At 36.0% G+C, this 19,083-nt stretch overlaps 1 protein-coding gene across 14 annotated transcripts in view; it reads right to left on the reverse strand.

Annotated features, from left to right (window-relative positions):
• The window catches only part of PARD3 (par-3 family cell polarity regulator), a 425,974-nt gene that overhangs the window by 152,627 nt on the left and 254,264 nt on the right, over positions 1 to 19,083 (reverse strand). For 10 of the 14 annotated variants that reach the window (XM_065731480.1, XM_065731479.1, XM_065731485.1 and 7 more), the window contains 4 exons: positions 13,888 to 14,038; positions 6,460 to 6,649; positions 1,383 to 1,534; positions 250 to 294 (listed from right to left, as the gene is read on the reverse strand). In XM_065731480.1, the coding sequence (XP_065587552.1) occupies positions 250 to 294; positions 1,383 to 1,534; positions 6,460 to 6,649; positions 13,888 to 14,038 (538 nt within the window). The remainder of the gene's footprint in view (positions 1 to 249; positions 295 to 1,382; positions 1,535 to 6,459; positions 6,650 to 13,887; positions 14,039 to 19,083) is intronic. The other 4 variants (XM_065731482.1, XM_065731475.1, XM_065731472.1 and 1 more) reach the window with 3 other exon arrangements.

Here is a 19,083-nt window from a genome sequence, read left to right on the forward strand (position 1 = left end):
GTTCAAAGTGTAGACACAGGTGTCTCCCTACTGTCAGATGTATGACCTGCTTGAATACGCTACCACAGATACTTATCTCTACAGAGAATTTTCTTTTTCTCTACGACTTGATTATTCACAACAATAGAAAGCAGCCATGCAAGTACTGGAATATTCATGTTTTCATGCAATTTGATTGGCAGTTCTGTAATTGTGGTAAGCTGCTTTGACCAAGGTTTCTATAGCAACAGCCTTACTGTCAATTCTTACCTGTTTTCTGGTCATCCATTGTACTGAGCTTAGTCTCGTCAGCTACTGTTAAAAGGTAAATGTATAATGGTTAGCCCAGTTAGTGACCATGCCCCACATGCAACCAACATTCCTTTTCTTGTATATTTTCTTCAAGTTAGGGGGGGGGCCTTAGCAATGTCATCCTTCATGCATATAAACTGCAACAGTAAGCAAACATTCTGGATAGAAATGGCAGCAAACTAGTAACCTCCATGCAATGTCAGTCATGTTCACATCACAGGCGGGTACAATGTTATTTACATGTTAGCACATCGCAGCTAATCAAGACAAGTCAATAACACCAAAATTACTGCCCTCTGAAGAAGTTGGTGGATTAGGGATTGCAGTTACGATACTCACAATTACTGTAAAGGAGAATACCTGATTATATTTCATTATTCTGAGTATGGAATTTTGTGTTTAAACAACCAAAACTCACTGTTTAAGGTTACTAGCTTCCGCACTTCAGAATCTAAATACAACAGCAGAAAAATAGATGGCTTGGTTAGCATTTGCTTCTTCTCTGTTGTTTTGTCAGTTAAAATGATTATAGTTGATTGCCTGTCTTAGTTGCTGCTACTTTTTAGGGCTTCTGATATAAATACAAAACATGTGTCTCAACCAAAAGTCAGACTACCTCCATTTTCTAATTCTGAAAGATCTCTTAAAAAAAAATGCTTGAACCTTTAGAATCTTCATCAAAATCCACCCATAAAGTGAGAGGCTACTAGGGATCTTTAAGGATAATTGCATTAAAATCATGAGCTGAGACTTATCCTGTCTTCCCAGAACCACAGCATGGAACATTTTACATAAGGGTATTCTATGCATATTGTAAAATGCACGTTTCATCTCCATTTTAATGAATATCTTCTATGTCTATGCATACCTATACATACAGAGAACTCTGATATTTAAAGGTATGGACATTTACAAGTGGTAAGAGCAATGCACAGGCCACATGGCCATTCACATTTAGCATACTTCACACTAATAGATGTTATGCACAGTAAGTATTACTGCACATAAATGACATGTTTGGAATTACAAAATCTGTATACTTACAACATGAAATCAGATTCAGATAAAACAAGTGAAAAAATATCACTCACTACCTAGATCCATGCTTTTGGATTTTCGTGTTTTAACAAACTCCAACTGACTGGCATCTGAAAACTGCTTTGTACGCTTTTCTGACATGCTCTGGCGTCCAAAACCCTCTCGCTGGAAGGCAAGCACTGGATCAACATCTGGACTAAGAGTGCTGTAGGAAGGGAAAAAAATCATGCGAACATTTATCAAGATCACGCAACCTTTCACTCTGCAGAGAAAAGCATTTATTTAGCATGTGCTTTCTACCAATAATAAAGTACACATTTTTAGAGAAACCACTTAAAGTAGTTACATGCACAATGAACTTGTTTCACTGCGTCCAGTAATTCTAGTTAAAGAGAACTGAGAATATCACTTCTAAGGCTTATTAAAAGATGTACATATCTGGTGCAATATAGTATATATACTATATAGTATATATCCATATGCTATCAGAATATACAACTCCGATATGGGAATAATTTGATAGAAAAAGAAAACAATTTCTTTTTCTCAGTGATAAACCAATATATTATCTTAATAACAAACGTTAAGAGCTTTCTTTATCACAAAATGTTTTGGTTTTTTAAGCATAAATAAAATCTGTCCTGCCTGTAGCCCAGAAAGAATTACCAAAATTTATTTTAAAACCTTCATAGCATTTGTGATTTTAACCTGGCTATGACACACAAGCATATTTTTTTACCCAATGCTCCATTACAGAGCAAGTATTTGTCACAACAGTTCCACCACTAAGCTGGATTCAGGGTTTTTGTCTGCTTCATAGAATCAAATCATGGAATGGCTTGGGTTGGAAGGAACCTTAAAGATTTTCTAGTTCCAACCCTGCTGCCATCATTCTTCAAGTCTTCTTTCTGCACAATTCTTACATGACCTTGTCTGAATTAGTCAGGTCTTTAGCAAAGAGCAATGAGAGTTTCAACATGCCTCATCAGAAGCTTTTTGAAGACATATTTAATAATACTGACCTGATGTTGGTAGAATCATGAATGTAACAACAAACAAAATTAATTCTGTGTGCAAATTAAACTCTAAGCTTGCAATGTGTTACAATTGCCATGTTGAAAAAATACCACATGTTGAAAAAGAAAAAAAAAGAAAAGAAAAAAGGAAAGAAATCAAGAACTTTTGCAAGATAATTTACTGCTAATAGACCAAATGAAAGGAATTCCTACGCGGGTCTTCTCACTCCCAGAGAAGGGGAGAGTCTGAAAGCAAGCCCAAAGAAGCTAGATTTCTACTTCAGCTGGCAGAAAAATAAATCTAAAGTATAAAATACTGGAAAATAAAACAAAACAAAAACAAAACATCAAGTATTGCGTGCCACCATTAACTATCCAGCAGGAAAAATATCTCTCAAAATTCCTTCCTCTGAATGTTGTAATATTTAAAGACAAAAAAGCTAAATACATTGTGACTGAGACTTATACTATACATACTGTACAAAGTATTATATATACGTGTTACTATTCAATGTTTCAAAAGAATTATTTTCTATTTTAAGGGCTAGCTATAAGACGCAATTCATACCCAGCGAGAAACAGGGAAATAGCAAGTTTCTGCAAAAAAATGACTTATACATTTAAATAATATAATGTGAACAAGTTGATGTATGCCATGTACTATAATGTATAGAAGCATTTTCAAACACCTGGGTATTAGACACAACAATGAAGAGAGGCAAGGAAATGTGTTCAGAGGCACAAAGTTCTATAAAAGATGAAAATCACTATCTGCCTTACTAGACAGAGTAGAAGAAATTCAGCCTAGCAGTGGCAGATTTACAAATAATAAGATTCGTGCATGTGACAAGCATATCATACTTAAGTGAGAGCAGGATCACAGCTTATATGAATAAAGTCAATGTCAAGTGCCTTTTGACTTTAATGTTTCTGGCTCTGGCTCATAATGTTTTACATTTAATTGCAGCAGCTATTTCAGAGATGCCTGTACAATTTAGCAATGTAGTGAAGCATATGCTTAAAAGCTCTGATGAATCAGAGCCTGAACCAAAAAATAACTATTTAGTCCTCACATTCAGTCCCACAAGATAGGGAAAAAATTATCTCCACATGATAGAAAGATAAAACAGATGAGACCAATATATACTTCCAGCCTTTGCAGCAGTGCAACTTGTAGCTGAATATGAACCACTGAAGTCTGAAAACGTTTTCTGAGTGATTCAACTCAACACCTTTCATAATCAGATCATAAATGACTTTCCCAAGGCCACACAGGAGTTTATGGTGCACTACTAGTCAGCACTGTCTCTGAAGGCTAGAAAAATGTGGTTTTACTAAGTGAAAATTTGCTCTAGCAACATCTGTTAATGCAGCTCACGTTAGTTAAAGATGACCAACTCCGTCTTGCTGAACAAAATGTATCATGAGGCCCTTCCTTCAAAAGGGGTGAATTTCTAACACTATTTGCTTTGGCTGCATGCTCCTTTTTTTTTATCATGAGAGCCTGCTTTGATCAGCATACATGAAGCTTCTAATAAAGTCAAATATCATTTTCATATAAAAACAGTCTGCATATATATAGTCATTTGAAGCCCTGAGAACAAACTAAAACTCCAAAGTTAAATAAAACTTGGAATGGGCACCACAGGTCACATAGAATATGATGTGGTCTGACACAGCATCAGCAATTGCAACTTCTGGAGATGAGATCCAAATGTTTCTACTGCCACCACGTTTAAGGGCTTTCTTTCTGCTGCCCATGTCTGCACTTATCTGTGCTTATCACATCTATCTTCCACACAGATTTGTTATGAGGATTATTATTTTATGTTTGCGCAGTATTCTGAATATTAGATGTGCTACTTAGCAAAAATAAAAAATAATAAAAAAAAATAATTGGTTACTCTCTGACATAAAATCTCATAAGATTTTAGAGTACAAATACCAGAGTTGTATGTAGTGTCATCAGTTTTCACATCCTGGTTCATGAATGACCCACAGGTGTATTTTAATAATTACAGAACACGCAGATCACAGGAGTTTACATATACTCATGTTGCCCAAAAGTATTCAAAAGCCATACTGAAGAGACGTCATTGGAAAAGCCAATAAGCATGAAGGAGTAACTAATACTGATAAAAATGCCTCATTTTAATATTTTTCAAATACATTATCTGAAGACAGAAGGTGAATTTAACACAAGTCATTAAGTAATGCCAAATACAATTTACTATATTCTAGCATACTTAACAAATAAGGTTTCTGGAATGACGGCTGATCCTTAAAAGAATGTAACCGTCTTCTGACCCTCAATGTTATTAAAATTCCACTTATTAATCCTGTCTTATTGCCCCTTTGTTTTCATAACATTTTCATCAAGGATTAGGGAGATATTGTCAGGCTGGAAAAGCTTACATTTTCTTCCGTGATTCAGAACAGCTGCCATTCTTGTTTGGATAACCCTTCATCTATATTCTTAGTTTTACCCTTTGTGCCTTCCAGCAAAATTATACAATGCACCTTCATTTTACAAGTCTTCCTTCATCCATTAACATCAGGAAATTAATACAACGATCTACTTCTACTGCTATTTACTTTTATACAAAGAGAATACATTATACAACAAGATGCAGTAGTCATCTACTCTTTTAACTGCAATTATATCTGAAGAACTTTACAATTTCTTATCAAGATACAGCTTTAGAGGTTTTAAGCATGATCAGTTCAGCAATATCTAATCCCTATTTACTGTGACTCTCATTTTTAAAGAACTCTACAAGTAGCAAAACATACTCCAGAAACAAATGTAAAAGCATATACAGGTTTCAGACAGGCTCTTTATGCTGTATTTTTTTGCTCAGATTCAGATAAATAATTCCCTCATCAATAAGCCCCTATGTGCAGTCTTGAGCACTACTCAACTTAAACATCTTGGATTTTCAGCTATATGAGCTTCTACAACAGACAGATAGCCTTTTCAAGCGCCCAAACTGCAGGTATGACTTGCCCAAGTGAAGAGTTGCAACATAGAAAAAGGCACATGAGGATGCAAAAAAGAAAGTAGCTTTTTATACAATCATTAAAACCGTGTTTAAAAATATAGAGCTCAATTCCTGGACATAAGATGAAATAAACTAACACAAACCAAAGCAGAAGCTGACAGGTGCATATCTGCTGGCAGGTGCTATCACTGTTTTATTACGATATTGCTGACACGTTCTTAACAGTCTAGAGAGACAAGAGAAATAGGAAAATCCGTATACTTCACACCATTTGTAATTATCTAGCTTCAAGTAGAGGCAGTGTACAGAGGTGGGCTTTTATTTTGTTATTACTATTGATAATTACAGGACTTGTAAATTAAATTTTAGATGTGAATTAATTGTACTTTGCAATAAACAGTATATCTTTGCCAGGGATGTAAGCAAGTCAATAATGGAATTTAATGCCTTTCTCATTAAAAGTCTTATGTTAAATTGTGTAAGTGTAATTAGAGAGTCAACTTAAGATGCAAAGAAATTACGTTTATTTTAGATAAAACATGTTCACATTTTCAATGTGAAATTATTATAGTACACTGCCTTTACATGACACAGATACTGTAATGACACAAAAGGTATCCCTTGTGCACATTAAAGAAAACCACATGGTTGTTGCACAACCATTAACACCGACAGGCAGAATAAAGAGCTGCCTTGACCTCTAAGCAGATATTAAAATTACTGTATGTTACTGGGAAAGTGAAGAAAGTGTACAGAAGTATTACAAGGCTCCTAAATATATATTGGAATATGAAAATTAAACCTTTCTTTCATAGACCTAGAAATATTTACAGTGAGAACTGTAAATTAAATTTTCCAATAGTTACTATTTTTTCTTCTTTCATAAATTTAGCATAGCTAGCTAAATTAGTGCTAGCTCACAAATGTGCCTAGAGACAATTAAGAGGCTAACAATCTATGTTTAACAGACTTTTTTCTTGAAGCAGTGGCAATTATAAGTATGAAAACAGTGAAATGTGTGACGGGAAAAAAAAAATACTAGTGGTAACCAAAAGGTAAACTAAAGGCAACTGCAATCATCTATATTTTCCTTCCACTATGCCATGCCTTACCAGTCTGTTGATTCATTAATTGCAGCTTTGGCCCATCCACCAACATCAACAGTGCCAAATCCAACATCATCATGGGAACTGGATGAGGACTGGTCAGAGAGGTGTGGAGGGAGTACAGACAGCCTATCATCTTCAATAATAACAGTATCATCTTGGGGCATGTTCACAGTTGGAGAAAGCTGATATTTACCTGAACAATAAAAGAAAAAATAAAAGCAGAAATGAAAAGTGAATAATGGCAGAGAGCACCTTGAATAATATATAAACACAACTGATAAAATAGGAATCCTACTGATAAGAGAAACACAACAGATAATAAAATTAGCTATGTCTCACTTTCCATAGATCGTCCTATGCAGAGGTCTGAAAAGTAATATACACTGCTTGTACCTGCAGTATATTGCAACAGGTCAGTAATCTTCCTTTGCATCAAACACCTCTAAGGAAATGAAAGGAATGTGCCCATAAATATTATAAAACCACTACCACAGTTCCTTCCATAGTGATCAATATATGCACCATTATGTTTCCAGTATTTCAATGGATTTTGATGCATTAGACTAAAGTACAGTTTTCAATCTGATAAATATAAAGTAAAAGCAATCAACAAAACAGATTAAACAGCTATAAAGACTATCAAAAAGAATAACATTTTCATTGCAATGCTTAGTACCATAATTATAGTTTAAACTGAAAACATCAGTTTCTCAGGATATATGTATGAAATACATGGTTGGGAGAATGGGGATTATATAATTTTAATTTGGAAGATGACAGAAAATCTAGAATGATCACTATTTAAACTCTTAACTAAACAAACAGGTTATTTCAATATTCAGAAATGCTTCATTAAAATTCTGATGTAAGGAAAATAAATATTTTCAAATTAGGATTATAGTTACCTGAGACTACAGCAAATTATTGTGTGATTCCTTCATACTAGGTGCACATTTTATTTTCTGTGAAAGAATCTCTTTCAAAATATTCTATTTTGAATGTATTGATGCTTGACGTAAACATCTCTATCATCTAAAATGTCTGGTCCTAATTCTCACACTACACACACCATTATTTCCAATGAACGATATCAACAGTATATTATTTTACTATCAGATATGCATTGCTTTCTACAACAATTAGTAAAATTGCCACATCTCATGACAAGAAAAGGACTAGCTTAATAAGCCATTGATCTAACAAACTGTCAATTATTCTAACACTGTGATGCACTGCAGTAACAACTCACAGCAAATATTCATACTTTATTTTTACTACAGATATGGAAAAGTTGTAAGACTGCATAGAATTAGCAGAAGATGTCCTCCCAGTCTCTTTGCTCCTCCCTCTTCCTCCCCCCTGTTTTGCTTTTTTTCTGGAAACATTACAGTTACTGTTACCATTTTTGCATGCAAAAATTATGGAGGGGGAAGAGCAAAACTAAACTAAGCTAAACAACATCAACAACAAATCTAAATAATAGGTAGCTATTTACTTACTGCATAACTAGCTAAAATTATGACTGCACTAGAGAATACATTTTGTATAGTTTTCCAAAGAGAGAAAAACTGGCTTCAAAAGAGATCTTTGAAAAAGGTGAAAGTGGTGAAAGTGCCTAGAAGGAAAAGGTCCTGCATGACAAACATCTCATCACTGTCAAGCTGAAATGAATGTGTTCAGTTTGCATAGCAGCTGATTCTTTGTCCAGCAATAGCTTCTTTTGATGGACAGGTTAATGTTTAGCCTGGTGATGTACTTCTTTCCAAATACAACGTCTACAAGATTGTTAACTCCATAGTTAATAATGTTTCCAAAGAATTGATTGAGAAAGGTATAACCTTATGGCATCCTGTAGATTGAACTTCCCATCTGAGAGGCTACAGTAATTCAGTAACATTTTTAACTTTTCACTAGCCTTCTTTATATCTGACAAGGGTGAAGACTGACATTTTAATAGTTGCTTTGGAATTAAGCAGAAAACCCATCTGACATGTCCACGCTTTTCACTGCAGATGAAGCTAAAAGCAGGTGAAAGGCTTTACCTCCAGCAGATGGTTCAACATACCTCAGCAAAAGGCTCAATACATCTTTTGTAGAGAGCTTAGCTGAACTGGATATAAAATACCCCCAGAGAAAGCAACTCCACGAGTGTTGTGAGAAACATTACAAAGGAACTTCAAAGAAACTTCAAACCTAGTAATCATCAGTATATTTGACTGATCTACAAAACCAAGACTTTACTCCTACAAACCTCTCCAAGACAGTAATTTTCTCACAGGCTATAAAAGCGCTATTAAATTTAGAATGTGAATATACTGCAAGTCCAGTTTTGCATATATTAGTTCATCTTCAGTGAGATAATCTGTAATAATATGTAGTACTTTGTACAGTGTAATAAGGAAGTGAAATTCTTCCTTTCAAGTATGTCTCACCACAGGACAACGAGGCTTAAATTTCTCGTACATGTTACCAATCTAAACAAGTGTAGCCTAAGGACCCTAGCAAAGTATGGGCTAAGAAAGGCTCCCTTCCATTTGCTCAGAAAATAGAAGTCTAAAGCTGCAATACTGAATGGTTGGTCTCCAGGTCTATGAAAAGTTAACAGCGAAAATCATGTCAAACAGCAGTGCTTCAAACCTGACCATAGTTTGGACACAAATTATGCCACAAACATAAAGTAATTTAAACAAACAAACAAAAAACCAAAGCAAAACAACAGCATGTATACTCTATATAATAATCAACAAGGTTACTCACATAGAAACCAACCAGCTTCCAAAAGGTCCTTTTAATTTTTAAAAATTCATCAAGTTTCATTAATCTCTTAGTTAGAATAATTTGGCTTTTACTACACTGCACTGGGAAGACCAAGTCATCTGCCCTGGTTCTTGTGTTTTTACTATTACCTTACCTTTAAAGGAAGGCTCCAGAAATCTGTAGAGTGTCCTTATAATACATTTAAAACCAAATAGTACTATATGAGTGATACTCATGAGCATTTTGATCTTGAAACTGTGGGATTATAATCTGTGGGATTCAGATCAATGTTATGCTTCAAGTTTCTTCTACAAGTACAGTTGAAAATAAATATATTCTGTCACTCATTGCCCCTGAACTTAAAAAATATAAGAAGAAAATGAAAAATGTGTTGGGAACACCAAGCTGAGAACTGAAGCTACAGTTACAAAAGACAAGACAATAATAATAGAAATAAAAATAAGAAAATAGAGGTGATAATGATAAGAAAGATAATAGAGATTACAGAGAATTGTCTAATGAGAAACTTCTCCAGATCTTCACTTATGTATTTTTCACCAACAACTTTTTTATTCCCAGCAATATAGTGAGCTAGAGCAAAACTGCATTATGCTCATAGAGGGTTATTTTCACTCCATTGACACAAACACTCTATACCTCTATCTAATTTTTTTTTTAGTGCTTCCTCTTGATTTATACCCTGAAGATAGTGATTATTTATGCAGAAAACAAAGTTCTGCATGTTGTGTAGTAACTATCAAATTTTACCAAGTTCTGGGGGATCCTTCAAGATGTGAAGTAGATTCCGTGCAAGCAGTTATTTTTCTGTGTACCCCCTCAATAATAACTTCTGTTTAGTCACCACTAGCAACAAAACCCACCGTGCTCTTGAAAAAGTATCAAAAACTGGATGAAAGAGATAAAAGAGTACTTTATACTAAGTTGTTTGATGAGTAAGAATAATTTATTAGAGAGCAGCTATGTATTTGCATGTTGCAAAACACAGGAGCATAATGGATGATATACAAGAATAGTGTATCAGAAGAAAAGACTTGAATTTTTAATCACAGAGACAAGCAGTCTAACATAACAGAGTTGTTGTTTTGAACGTACTGCCATCCTGCAAACTGAACATATTAAAATAAATAAATAAACCTAAGGGTTTATTAAAGCTATCTAACTCTTGGGAGAGAATACCTACATTGTATAATTTACAGAATACAGGAAACCATTCTTTATATATAGAGAATGTATTCCTTGAAAACATAAGCAGGTATTTCCTGTTTATCAAAAAAATTCAGTCAAATATAAAGTAGAAAAGTGTAAGAGGATATATAAATTAATAGTAGAAATCTTCCAGAGAGGTATAAATCCTCATAAGATTCATCAGAAAAATTAAGAGATTCATGTTGTCTTTCTACAGTGAGTAAATATTACTTGACATAATTTAAATCACATTCTAAAATTGATATTTTATTCCCACTCTCATAGCAAGATTCTGTCAGTTATGGATTGAAAGTGTGAAGGAAACTGTTTAAATGAATTCCCTGAAAATTATATGATGCTTATTTGAAAGAAACAAAACTCATTTAAAAGTTTTGGTCAAACCTTGATGAAAGACTGCAAAGATCAGAAATTTTCCAGACCTTAAGACAGTCATTTTTGAATGGTCTAACTCGGGAAGGAAAAAACATTAAAACCAATGAATTTATCAAGTAGCAAAAGAAGCAGAAAGCAGCACTACCTCACACATGACATCAAACTGGGACTTCCTTGCCACCAGGTATCAAGACTATTGAAGTTTGCATAGTTCAATCCACTGCGGGCTACATAAAAATGCACCAAGTAATTCAGATGATTCCTTAATACTGGGAGGGAATTCAAGGGAATAATCGCTATAAAAAGTGGTTCAAAAAGTACATTTTTGTTGTTTTTCATTGTCAGAACCCAGATGGGGAGGGGCAGATCTGTGTATTTAGGCTGTACTTAGAACTAATCCTTGCTTTTAGGCCCATTTTCAAGGAAGGAGGAAAGCTTTTGGAGAGTGATATAACACTCCATATATCTTCTCAGGAAAATAAAAGGAGTTTCTGAGATTTTTCTCATTAAAAACGCAAATTCAGGATGTTTAGTGGATAAAGTATGAGCCTTACAAACTTAAGCAACTCTGAAACAAACCACTTTGTATACATCTCTTCCAGCAAGTAACGATACTGCTCTGTTGTACAGCACTACAAAAAAACATGAGTGCAGTAGTATCACAAAGGACTGTAAACAATGTACTTTTAATGTAGTGTCACTGATTCATACAGAAAGATTAGCATAATAAAAAACTGACTGCTCCCTGAAAGCTGAGTTTAAACATGTTTTGTGAAGGAGCCCTGATTGAAGAGGGGAATGAGCTAGTCCTGGCAAAACCAGTTTTCAGTTACACCGTAGCCGACCATATTTACAAGATTCCGGCACAATTTGACCTTCCATGTGCTGCCAACTAAAGCATCAGTGGATTTAAGTCACAACCTACTTTAAATCAACATTCTACATAGTTCCCATTCTCTGAAAACAACAAGAAAGGAATGATTCAGAGAAAATCAAAATATCAATTTCAGGTTATAGAACTAAGGCATAATGCAGGATGAATTTTATTCCCCATCTATGCATTGTAGAGGTATCCAAAAGCACTAGATTTTAAGAGCTTTGGAAAGATTTATGGTCTTTAATAGGAACATACGTTATTGGCTCCAGTGAAGGAGTGATGCCAGACTGATGAACCGCTAGTTCAATTTAGTGTGGCAAATCACGAGTTTCTTTGATGTGGCAGCACACTGCATTGTCTGAAGTATGTGTACACAGACTCTCCTGGAGCTTCTTCTCTGACCACTGGACAAAGTCTTTAAGTGATAACTCCTTAATGCTTACAGGAGTTGGACTTGTAAATACCCTGAAATACTGATGGGAAAAGCAGAAGATAGTGCTTTGCAAATATTTTGTCTAAAGCCCTGATACCACAGGAACTAGGTTTGTTTTAGGAAAAGTAGCTCTAAAGATCTTTATGTTGCTCCTTAAGTTTTTCAACAGATACACATTTGTTTGAAAAAATGTTTTCTTCAATAGCCTGGGACTTTGAGTGGAAAGGTTTCATGCTTCCAAGATTCTCAGATATACTGTCTTTCTCAAAAGTTCCATGAGATGTAATGCAATCATGAACATGATTTATTTCTAATTACTGGTCCAAATGCACCAAAGTAGACATAAGGTCTAACTGATTAAATACCTTAAAAAGCAAATTTGTAGATGCACATGGATTTTTGCTACTGTAAAGAACCAACAAAACTCAAATTTAAAAGAATTAAAAAAAAATAAAACAACAATCTCAAAGCACAGTGTAGGGTATACACTAATTGTTGATTGGAAATTTTTCTAAAGCTGAAAGTCAATCTCAATCACTTTAAACTCACTTTTGCTTCAAATCAACTTTGCAGCAGCAACTTCTATTGTAATCTGTGTGTCAAGCACACTATAAAGAGTGAAAGAAGTAATGGTCATTCAATATGTTCAGAACTTGCAACAGAAGGAAGCAGATATATTATCTTTTATCAAGTGCTATTTTAATCAAACTGCTTTTTGTATACAAAATTTGAAATTCCTTTCAAACTCATTCAGTCCTTGTCAGTGAGTCCAACCACTCTTGTGGTAAGAAAAGTATTTATTACTTAGCTCTATACATAAGAGGCTGAATTGCTGCAGAGCAACTGCATTACCCTCATTATCCACTGGGCCCATGCAAATGGCATGTGATAGAACCTATGAAAGGGATGCTTAAAATTAGTTGAGTTTTTAAAATTAGTACCCTGTGCAGCAAAAATTCAAACAAATTAATGAAGTACTGTAATAAGAATAAACAGGTACAATATTTCCTTGTTTATTTTTATGCTTCCCTATGACTAACATAGAGAAGAACAAATGCTGAAATTAATTATAAATTTGTTAAAGAAAGTCATTGACTTTTCATCATAATGAAGACCAAACATGGAGATTAGGCCAACCAATTATTTTTTCTCCCAAATCAGACAATGAAAAGCATACTACACTCTTACCTGCCATGGGATAAAAAAGTCACTTTACAAATCCATTTATAAAAGCTCTTGGGGGACCTCATAGTGACTTTCCAGTAGCTGAAGGGGACCTATGGGAAAGCTGGGGAGGGACTTTTTATAAGGGCATGTAGTAATATGATGAGGGGTAATGGCTATAAACTAGAAGAGGGTAGATTTAGACTAGATATCAGGAAGAAATTCTTCACTGTGAAGATGGTGAGACACTGGAACAGGTTGCCCAGAGTGGCTGTGGATTCCGCCTCCTTGAAGCTGTTCAAGGCCAGTCTCAATGGGGCTTTAGCAACCTGATCTAGAGGGAGATGTCCCTGCCTATAGCAGGAGGGCTGGAACTAGATGATCTCTACAGTCCTTTCCAACCCAAACCATTCTATGATTCCTCTTTTCTCACACTGAATATCCAGGTGACTTGCATAAAACAATTTTAAGGCACGTTTTAAGTTGGTCATAGCAACCTCCGTATTCCCTGACTCCCACAAAATTAGTACATTAATCACCCTTCCATGGATCACAGAAAGGATGATAAAAAGGCACATTTAGCAGAACTCATGTAACTCACCCATGATCCTGCTCAGTGCAGCATTCCTTGTAGGCGACTCGCTGAGCCCCTCGATCCCACTGTACAGGGAATGGGAAATCCTCCGCTCCCTGTCGTCCAGCAATGTCTCTATGGGCAGCTCTGGCCCAGAGGGGCTCCCAGGTGACTCCAGCTGCACAGAGAGAGGAAAATTAGTGCTGAAAGTGTATTTAGCAGCATGGGGGAACTATAACAACTTGCCTAAGGCCTAGACCTGTCTAGGCACCAAATGAGCTAGAACTTCTCTCCCTGGACAAATGTAATTTGCAATGACAGCTCTGCTTAATGACCAACTTTGTAGGCCACGTTACACTGAACCTCCTATGGCGCCCTGTCAAATTTCAAATCCTTCAGCAGAAAATTAGTGAAAAAAACACATTGCATTTTGGTGTCTCTTTGTTGCAGAATTTCTTAAACAGACAGTTTGGGCTTTTTTCAGTATTAATGGCAGACAGCTGGGCCATCTTTCCCTTATTGACAGCCTGTCAGAACAAGACCTGTCGGGGTGCAGAGCAGGAACTCCACTCGGAATTGGGCTGCCAGTGCTTTTTGAAGTGGTGCAATTTGCTTTCAAATGTAATCATCACGGAAACCCCCACGAAACTCCATCACACATATTAGCAACCAATACACAAACATTCACACCTTTTATAGTTAGGAGAAAAATATCAGCATGAAAGAAAAATCAAGTTTCACATTAACATATAATATATGTATATTTTCTACTCATAATAAGTACCCTGCCATTCCTGTCTGCAGCGTACAGGAATTTCATGTGCTTCCTTCAGCCTAATCACTGGCACTGCTACAGCACCCACTAAAGTCACCAGGGGCAAGACCAGAACAGCCAGGTTTGAGCACACCAGCACTCCAGGCAGACCCTCTGGGCTGTGAAAAGGCCAAGGATCTAGGTGGTGAAGGAAGAGATGGAGATAGGCTGCTTTGCCATGTGCAGAGAGGAGGAATTTGCACACATGGCCTTTTCCCCATCCCATGGCCTTCCATCAGAAGTTTCCTCCATGCAACTTCCCAGTTCAACCTTTGTTCACAGAACCTGATCATCCAAATTTTCCCTCCTGTGCCTCTCAGATTTTTAAGCAATAGAGGAAAAATTATGTTTTCCCTAGGAGACACAGAGACCTAAGTAGAAATCAGAACCCATGCACAGCAAAGAAAGAAAATCTGACATCATCTAGCTGGGTTTAGACACCCCATTAGCTAAGGGCACTGTCAATGAAGCTCCTCAGAGTAAGGTGAGAACACCAACCAGCTGACAGGCCCAGCTTGACTGCCAGCAACTGAGTGAATGGAAAGCCCCCTACTCCATCATCTAGCCCCTCCCCATCCAGCCTGCAGAGCTCTCAGCTCATCTGAGCTCCAGCACCCTTCTGCTGACTCAGTAATACTGTATGAGCTTTGCTGACAGGATTAAACCAATCAAATGGCACAAACTGCATCCAGCTCTATTAAAAAGTAACAAATCCAAAAATAGATATGTTTTGTACTGGTAATCAAATGAACTTACACATGAAAGCACTACCTGTCTTCACCAACGTATCTTTTACTATTGATGTGCAAAGTTAAATTCTATAAACAATGTGACTACACAAATCCTACAGCATATATTTTATCTGTGTTAAAACACAGCAGGGATCGCAAGATACTGAGCACACAGCAAACTTTCTGAAGCCACTGGGAGCGCTTATTTCACTGGACTGGTCTCTAAACGAGCATAAGAGGAGTACTTCATAGTTTCCTGAATTATAATAACGAGAAACATGTTTATTGTGCTGCTTTTTTTTTTTTTTTTCACTTCAAACAGCTGCCCATTATTAATCACTCTTCCCACATTTCCCAGAAGACTAAGAAAAGTATGCCATGAAAGATTTCTAAAAATCTGCTTGCAGGGCTGAAAGGCACTCAACAGCAGCCTTTGCAGCAGTGGCTTTGAAGTCAGCCCGATGGACGAACAATTTTTGACATTCGGCTGCTGGCATGTGGCCACGTACACTGAGGGGGTGCAGATTTCCAAAATGCCTCATTCTTGAGTTGCCCAGACCACAATCAGAGGTCGTGGAGTCTGTAAAAATTATTTTTTTTCTGTTCAAAGCCATCATCTGTTTAATATAAATGAGATATTTAATGAAGTTCCAAATTGTAGACTTATCTTCCCCTGTTTGATAAGCACTGGGGAGATTTACTGCATCGGAGGGTCAACACAATTACAATTGGAGGCACGTCAAGCTGCAGGAGAATAATAAACTTGCAGTGCAAGTGAATTAGACTCAATAATGTTTAAATTGTGAAATGAGGATTTGTTTTATTAGTTTTTTTAAATTGCAGATTACAACTGACAGCTTTACTGAAAAGTAAATTAAACAATATTTGTGGCTTCTGTTGTAAAGAAAGCTAAGGCAAATTCAAAAAGAGTAGAAATGCTACATTTGAAAAGACTGGGAAAAAAACAACTGCAGAAACATTTTACTGCTTGAGAGCTTAAATTTGCATGGTAAATATATTAAATGATAAACTAACCTTTTTTTCACTGCCTTAAATAAGGTATGAAAATATAGAGTGCTTTGGGATTTATTCTCCCTGTACTATACTGATGTAACAAGTGTCCAGCTTTTTGTGAGCCATATCACACGGTCTTTTTTCATATGACAATCCATCAAATTTCAAACTCATCTGTAGGAAGGTCTTAAGAGATTTTCAGAAAGAAAGATACTCTCAAGAAAAGATTGCAGAATCAGGAATATGTAAAAATTTACACCTTATAGAGTAAGTATAGGATAAATACAAGTAATAGCAAGCACTGTGTTCAAATGGCTGTGTTTTGTAAAGCAAATCATGTATTTTACCATTTTCAGGAGGAAAACTTTTACCATTTCTAATCAGCATCACAAAAAGATGTGTCCAAACAAAGGTACAGACAGCCAACTACAAAAATATTTTACAAAAGATACAGTGCCTTTCATAAAATAACAAAAATCAGACAGGAATTACACAAGTGACACGCACCAAAAAAAATCTTTTCCTTGCACTGCCAATAGAAAGTCGATGTAAGGAAAAAAACCACATTTAATTTGGAAACTGTGCTGTGGGCAAGACAAAGAGATCAACAATCCAAAGGAAGATTACAGCTGAAATAAAGAGCTGTTCCTTCTGATGCAATTCTAATAATGGCCTTGAATTACACATTTCAGCTTCTTTCCTTTGCTGATATTGGTGTTAGTCAGTATAATTTAATTTAACTGATAACGGTTTGATAATATAAACAAAGATGTATGAATTCCTGACCTTCATTAATTGTCTCCTAGACAAGCCAGGCAGCAAAACTGCCCCTAATACATTTTATCAGTAGACACCCCTAGCAGGAGCACTACTTGGTACAAGAGTACAGTGTCAGGAACTAGTTGAGGTTGGACAGATCCTCTGGAAACCATCTAGTCCAACCTCTTGCTCCAAGTTATGCTCAGTGAGAGTAGGTTGCCCTGGGACTTTTTCCGCTGGGTTCTGAATACCTCCAAGGATGGAGACACCATGACCTCTCTAAGCAACCTGTGCCAATGCTTGATTGCTCTTCCAATAGAGGAGGCATTTAAAGATTTTTCAGTTTATACCTTTAGCCTTTTATCCTGGCACTGGTTACCACAAAGAAGAGCTTAGATGAGACTTCTTTACTCCTCCCATCATGGATTCACAGAGATTAATAAGATCCCCCCCAGCCTCCACATCTCCAGACTGCACAGAGTTTTTTCTCTGGGTCCTAACATTTATCTGTAATAAATGATCATATTAATCAAAATACAAGAAAACCTTATACACTACAGTGGAGTGTAGTCCTTTTCTCTCCATTCTCTTAAAACAAAAAGAGAAGTAACATTCTTTTCTTCTTTTTTTTCTTTTTTCAAATAAAAAAAGGTCTTCACCCTGGCCTTTTGTCATTCAGATAAGAACCAGCTGTTAGCTAAAGCACTATCTGTACTAACTAGCCCAGCTGCTGCTTATCTAGATGATAAAAGGACTACTAATGCAGTCCCTTTTATTTAAACACTACCATCCATCCTATCTGAAGTTATGCACATAAATATGAAAAAAAGTTTACATGCAAGAATACTGCCAAAATGTTCAAAGCATAAACAACCTTTAAAAAAAAAAAAAAAACTTTTTTAAGAAACAATAATCATGCTTTCTTTTTCATTTGAAGAGTAATTTATCCAAATACAGGCATGCAAGCATTATGGGTTTTAAGAAGCCCATTTTCAAGTCTGCTACATTTTATACTGCATCCAGCATACTGAAGCTCTTTCTGTCACACAAAATCGTTCCTCAAGCCTTCTTTATTCTTTCATACCTGTATACTGTGGCTAGTATGATATCCAAAATGCTTCAACTTTCTTTTTCAACAGATACATTTACAATACTACTAACCAGTATTAACTATGGTTGGGATCCCACACTAGGGAGAAACTTTTTAAGATGCATGCACAAACGTGCATTATTAAATATAAATTAAATTAGTATAGTATTTTAAGAAATGTGCATTCTTGTTCCAATAAAGCTAAAAGGCAAGCATAGGAAAAAAAAGTGCAGCTTTGCAAAATGTAGTTAGACGGTAAGTTACTGAGCAGGAACATGAGTCAACCTTGAGCTTGTACGCTGACAACAAGACTGTATGGGAACTGCTGAATCACAGCCTGAACCACTGATTGGTCACCTGAGGTGAGCACTGAGTCAGCCATGAGGGTACAGGTGGAGGTGATGTACCTGTGTGATTGGAAGGGGTGGAGCCTGGCTCCACCTCTCCCAAACCCCATTTAAGGGCTGACAACCACCAGGAAAGGATCTCTTCTTGGAGATCCCTCCCATGTGGAGTCTCCTGTGAGCCTTGTCATCCTGAAGGTGAGCTATCCTCTCTTTTGTATTATTTGTATACTATCTATATAGAATTTCTCAAAATATACCATCATCTATACTATTTCTTTGTGAAGTACCATCCTTGGGAGTTATTTACCCCACAAAGACACAAGAAAATAAATTAAAAAAAAAAAAAGCTTTTATATTTCCCTCACTACATTTTTAATCAGTTATCTGGAATTCACATATCAAAAAGACTGCTAGAAGACTACAGTTAACCTGACTGTTAGGAAACACTGTATTTGAAGCTCAAGTAAA

Source organism: Cyrtonyx montezumae, unplaced genomic scaffold (assembly GCF_038088225.1).
Source record: "Cyrtonyx montezumae isolate F1298 unplaced genomic scaffold, pur_monq_1.0 scaffold_14, whole genome shotgun sequence".
Classification (NCBI taxonomy): Eukaryota; Metazoa; Chordata; class Aves; order Galliformes; family Odontophoridae; genus Cyrtonyx; species Cyrtonyx montezumae.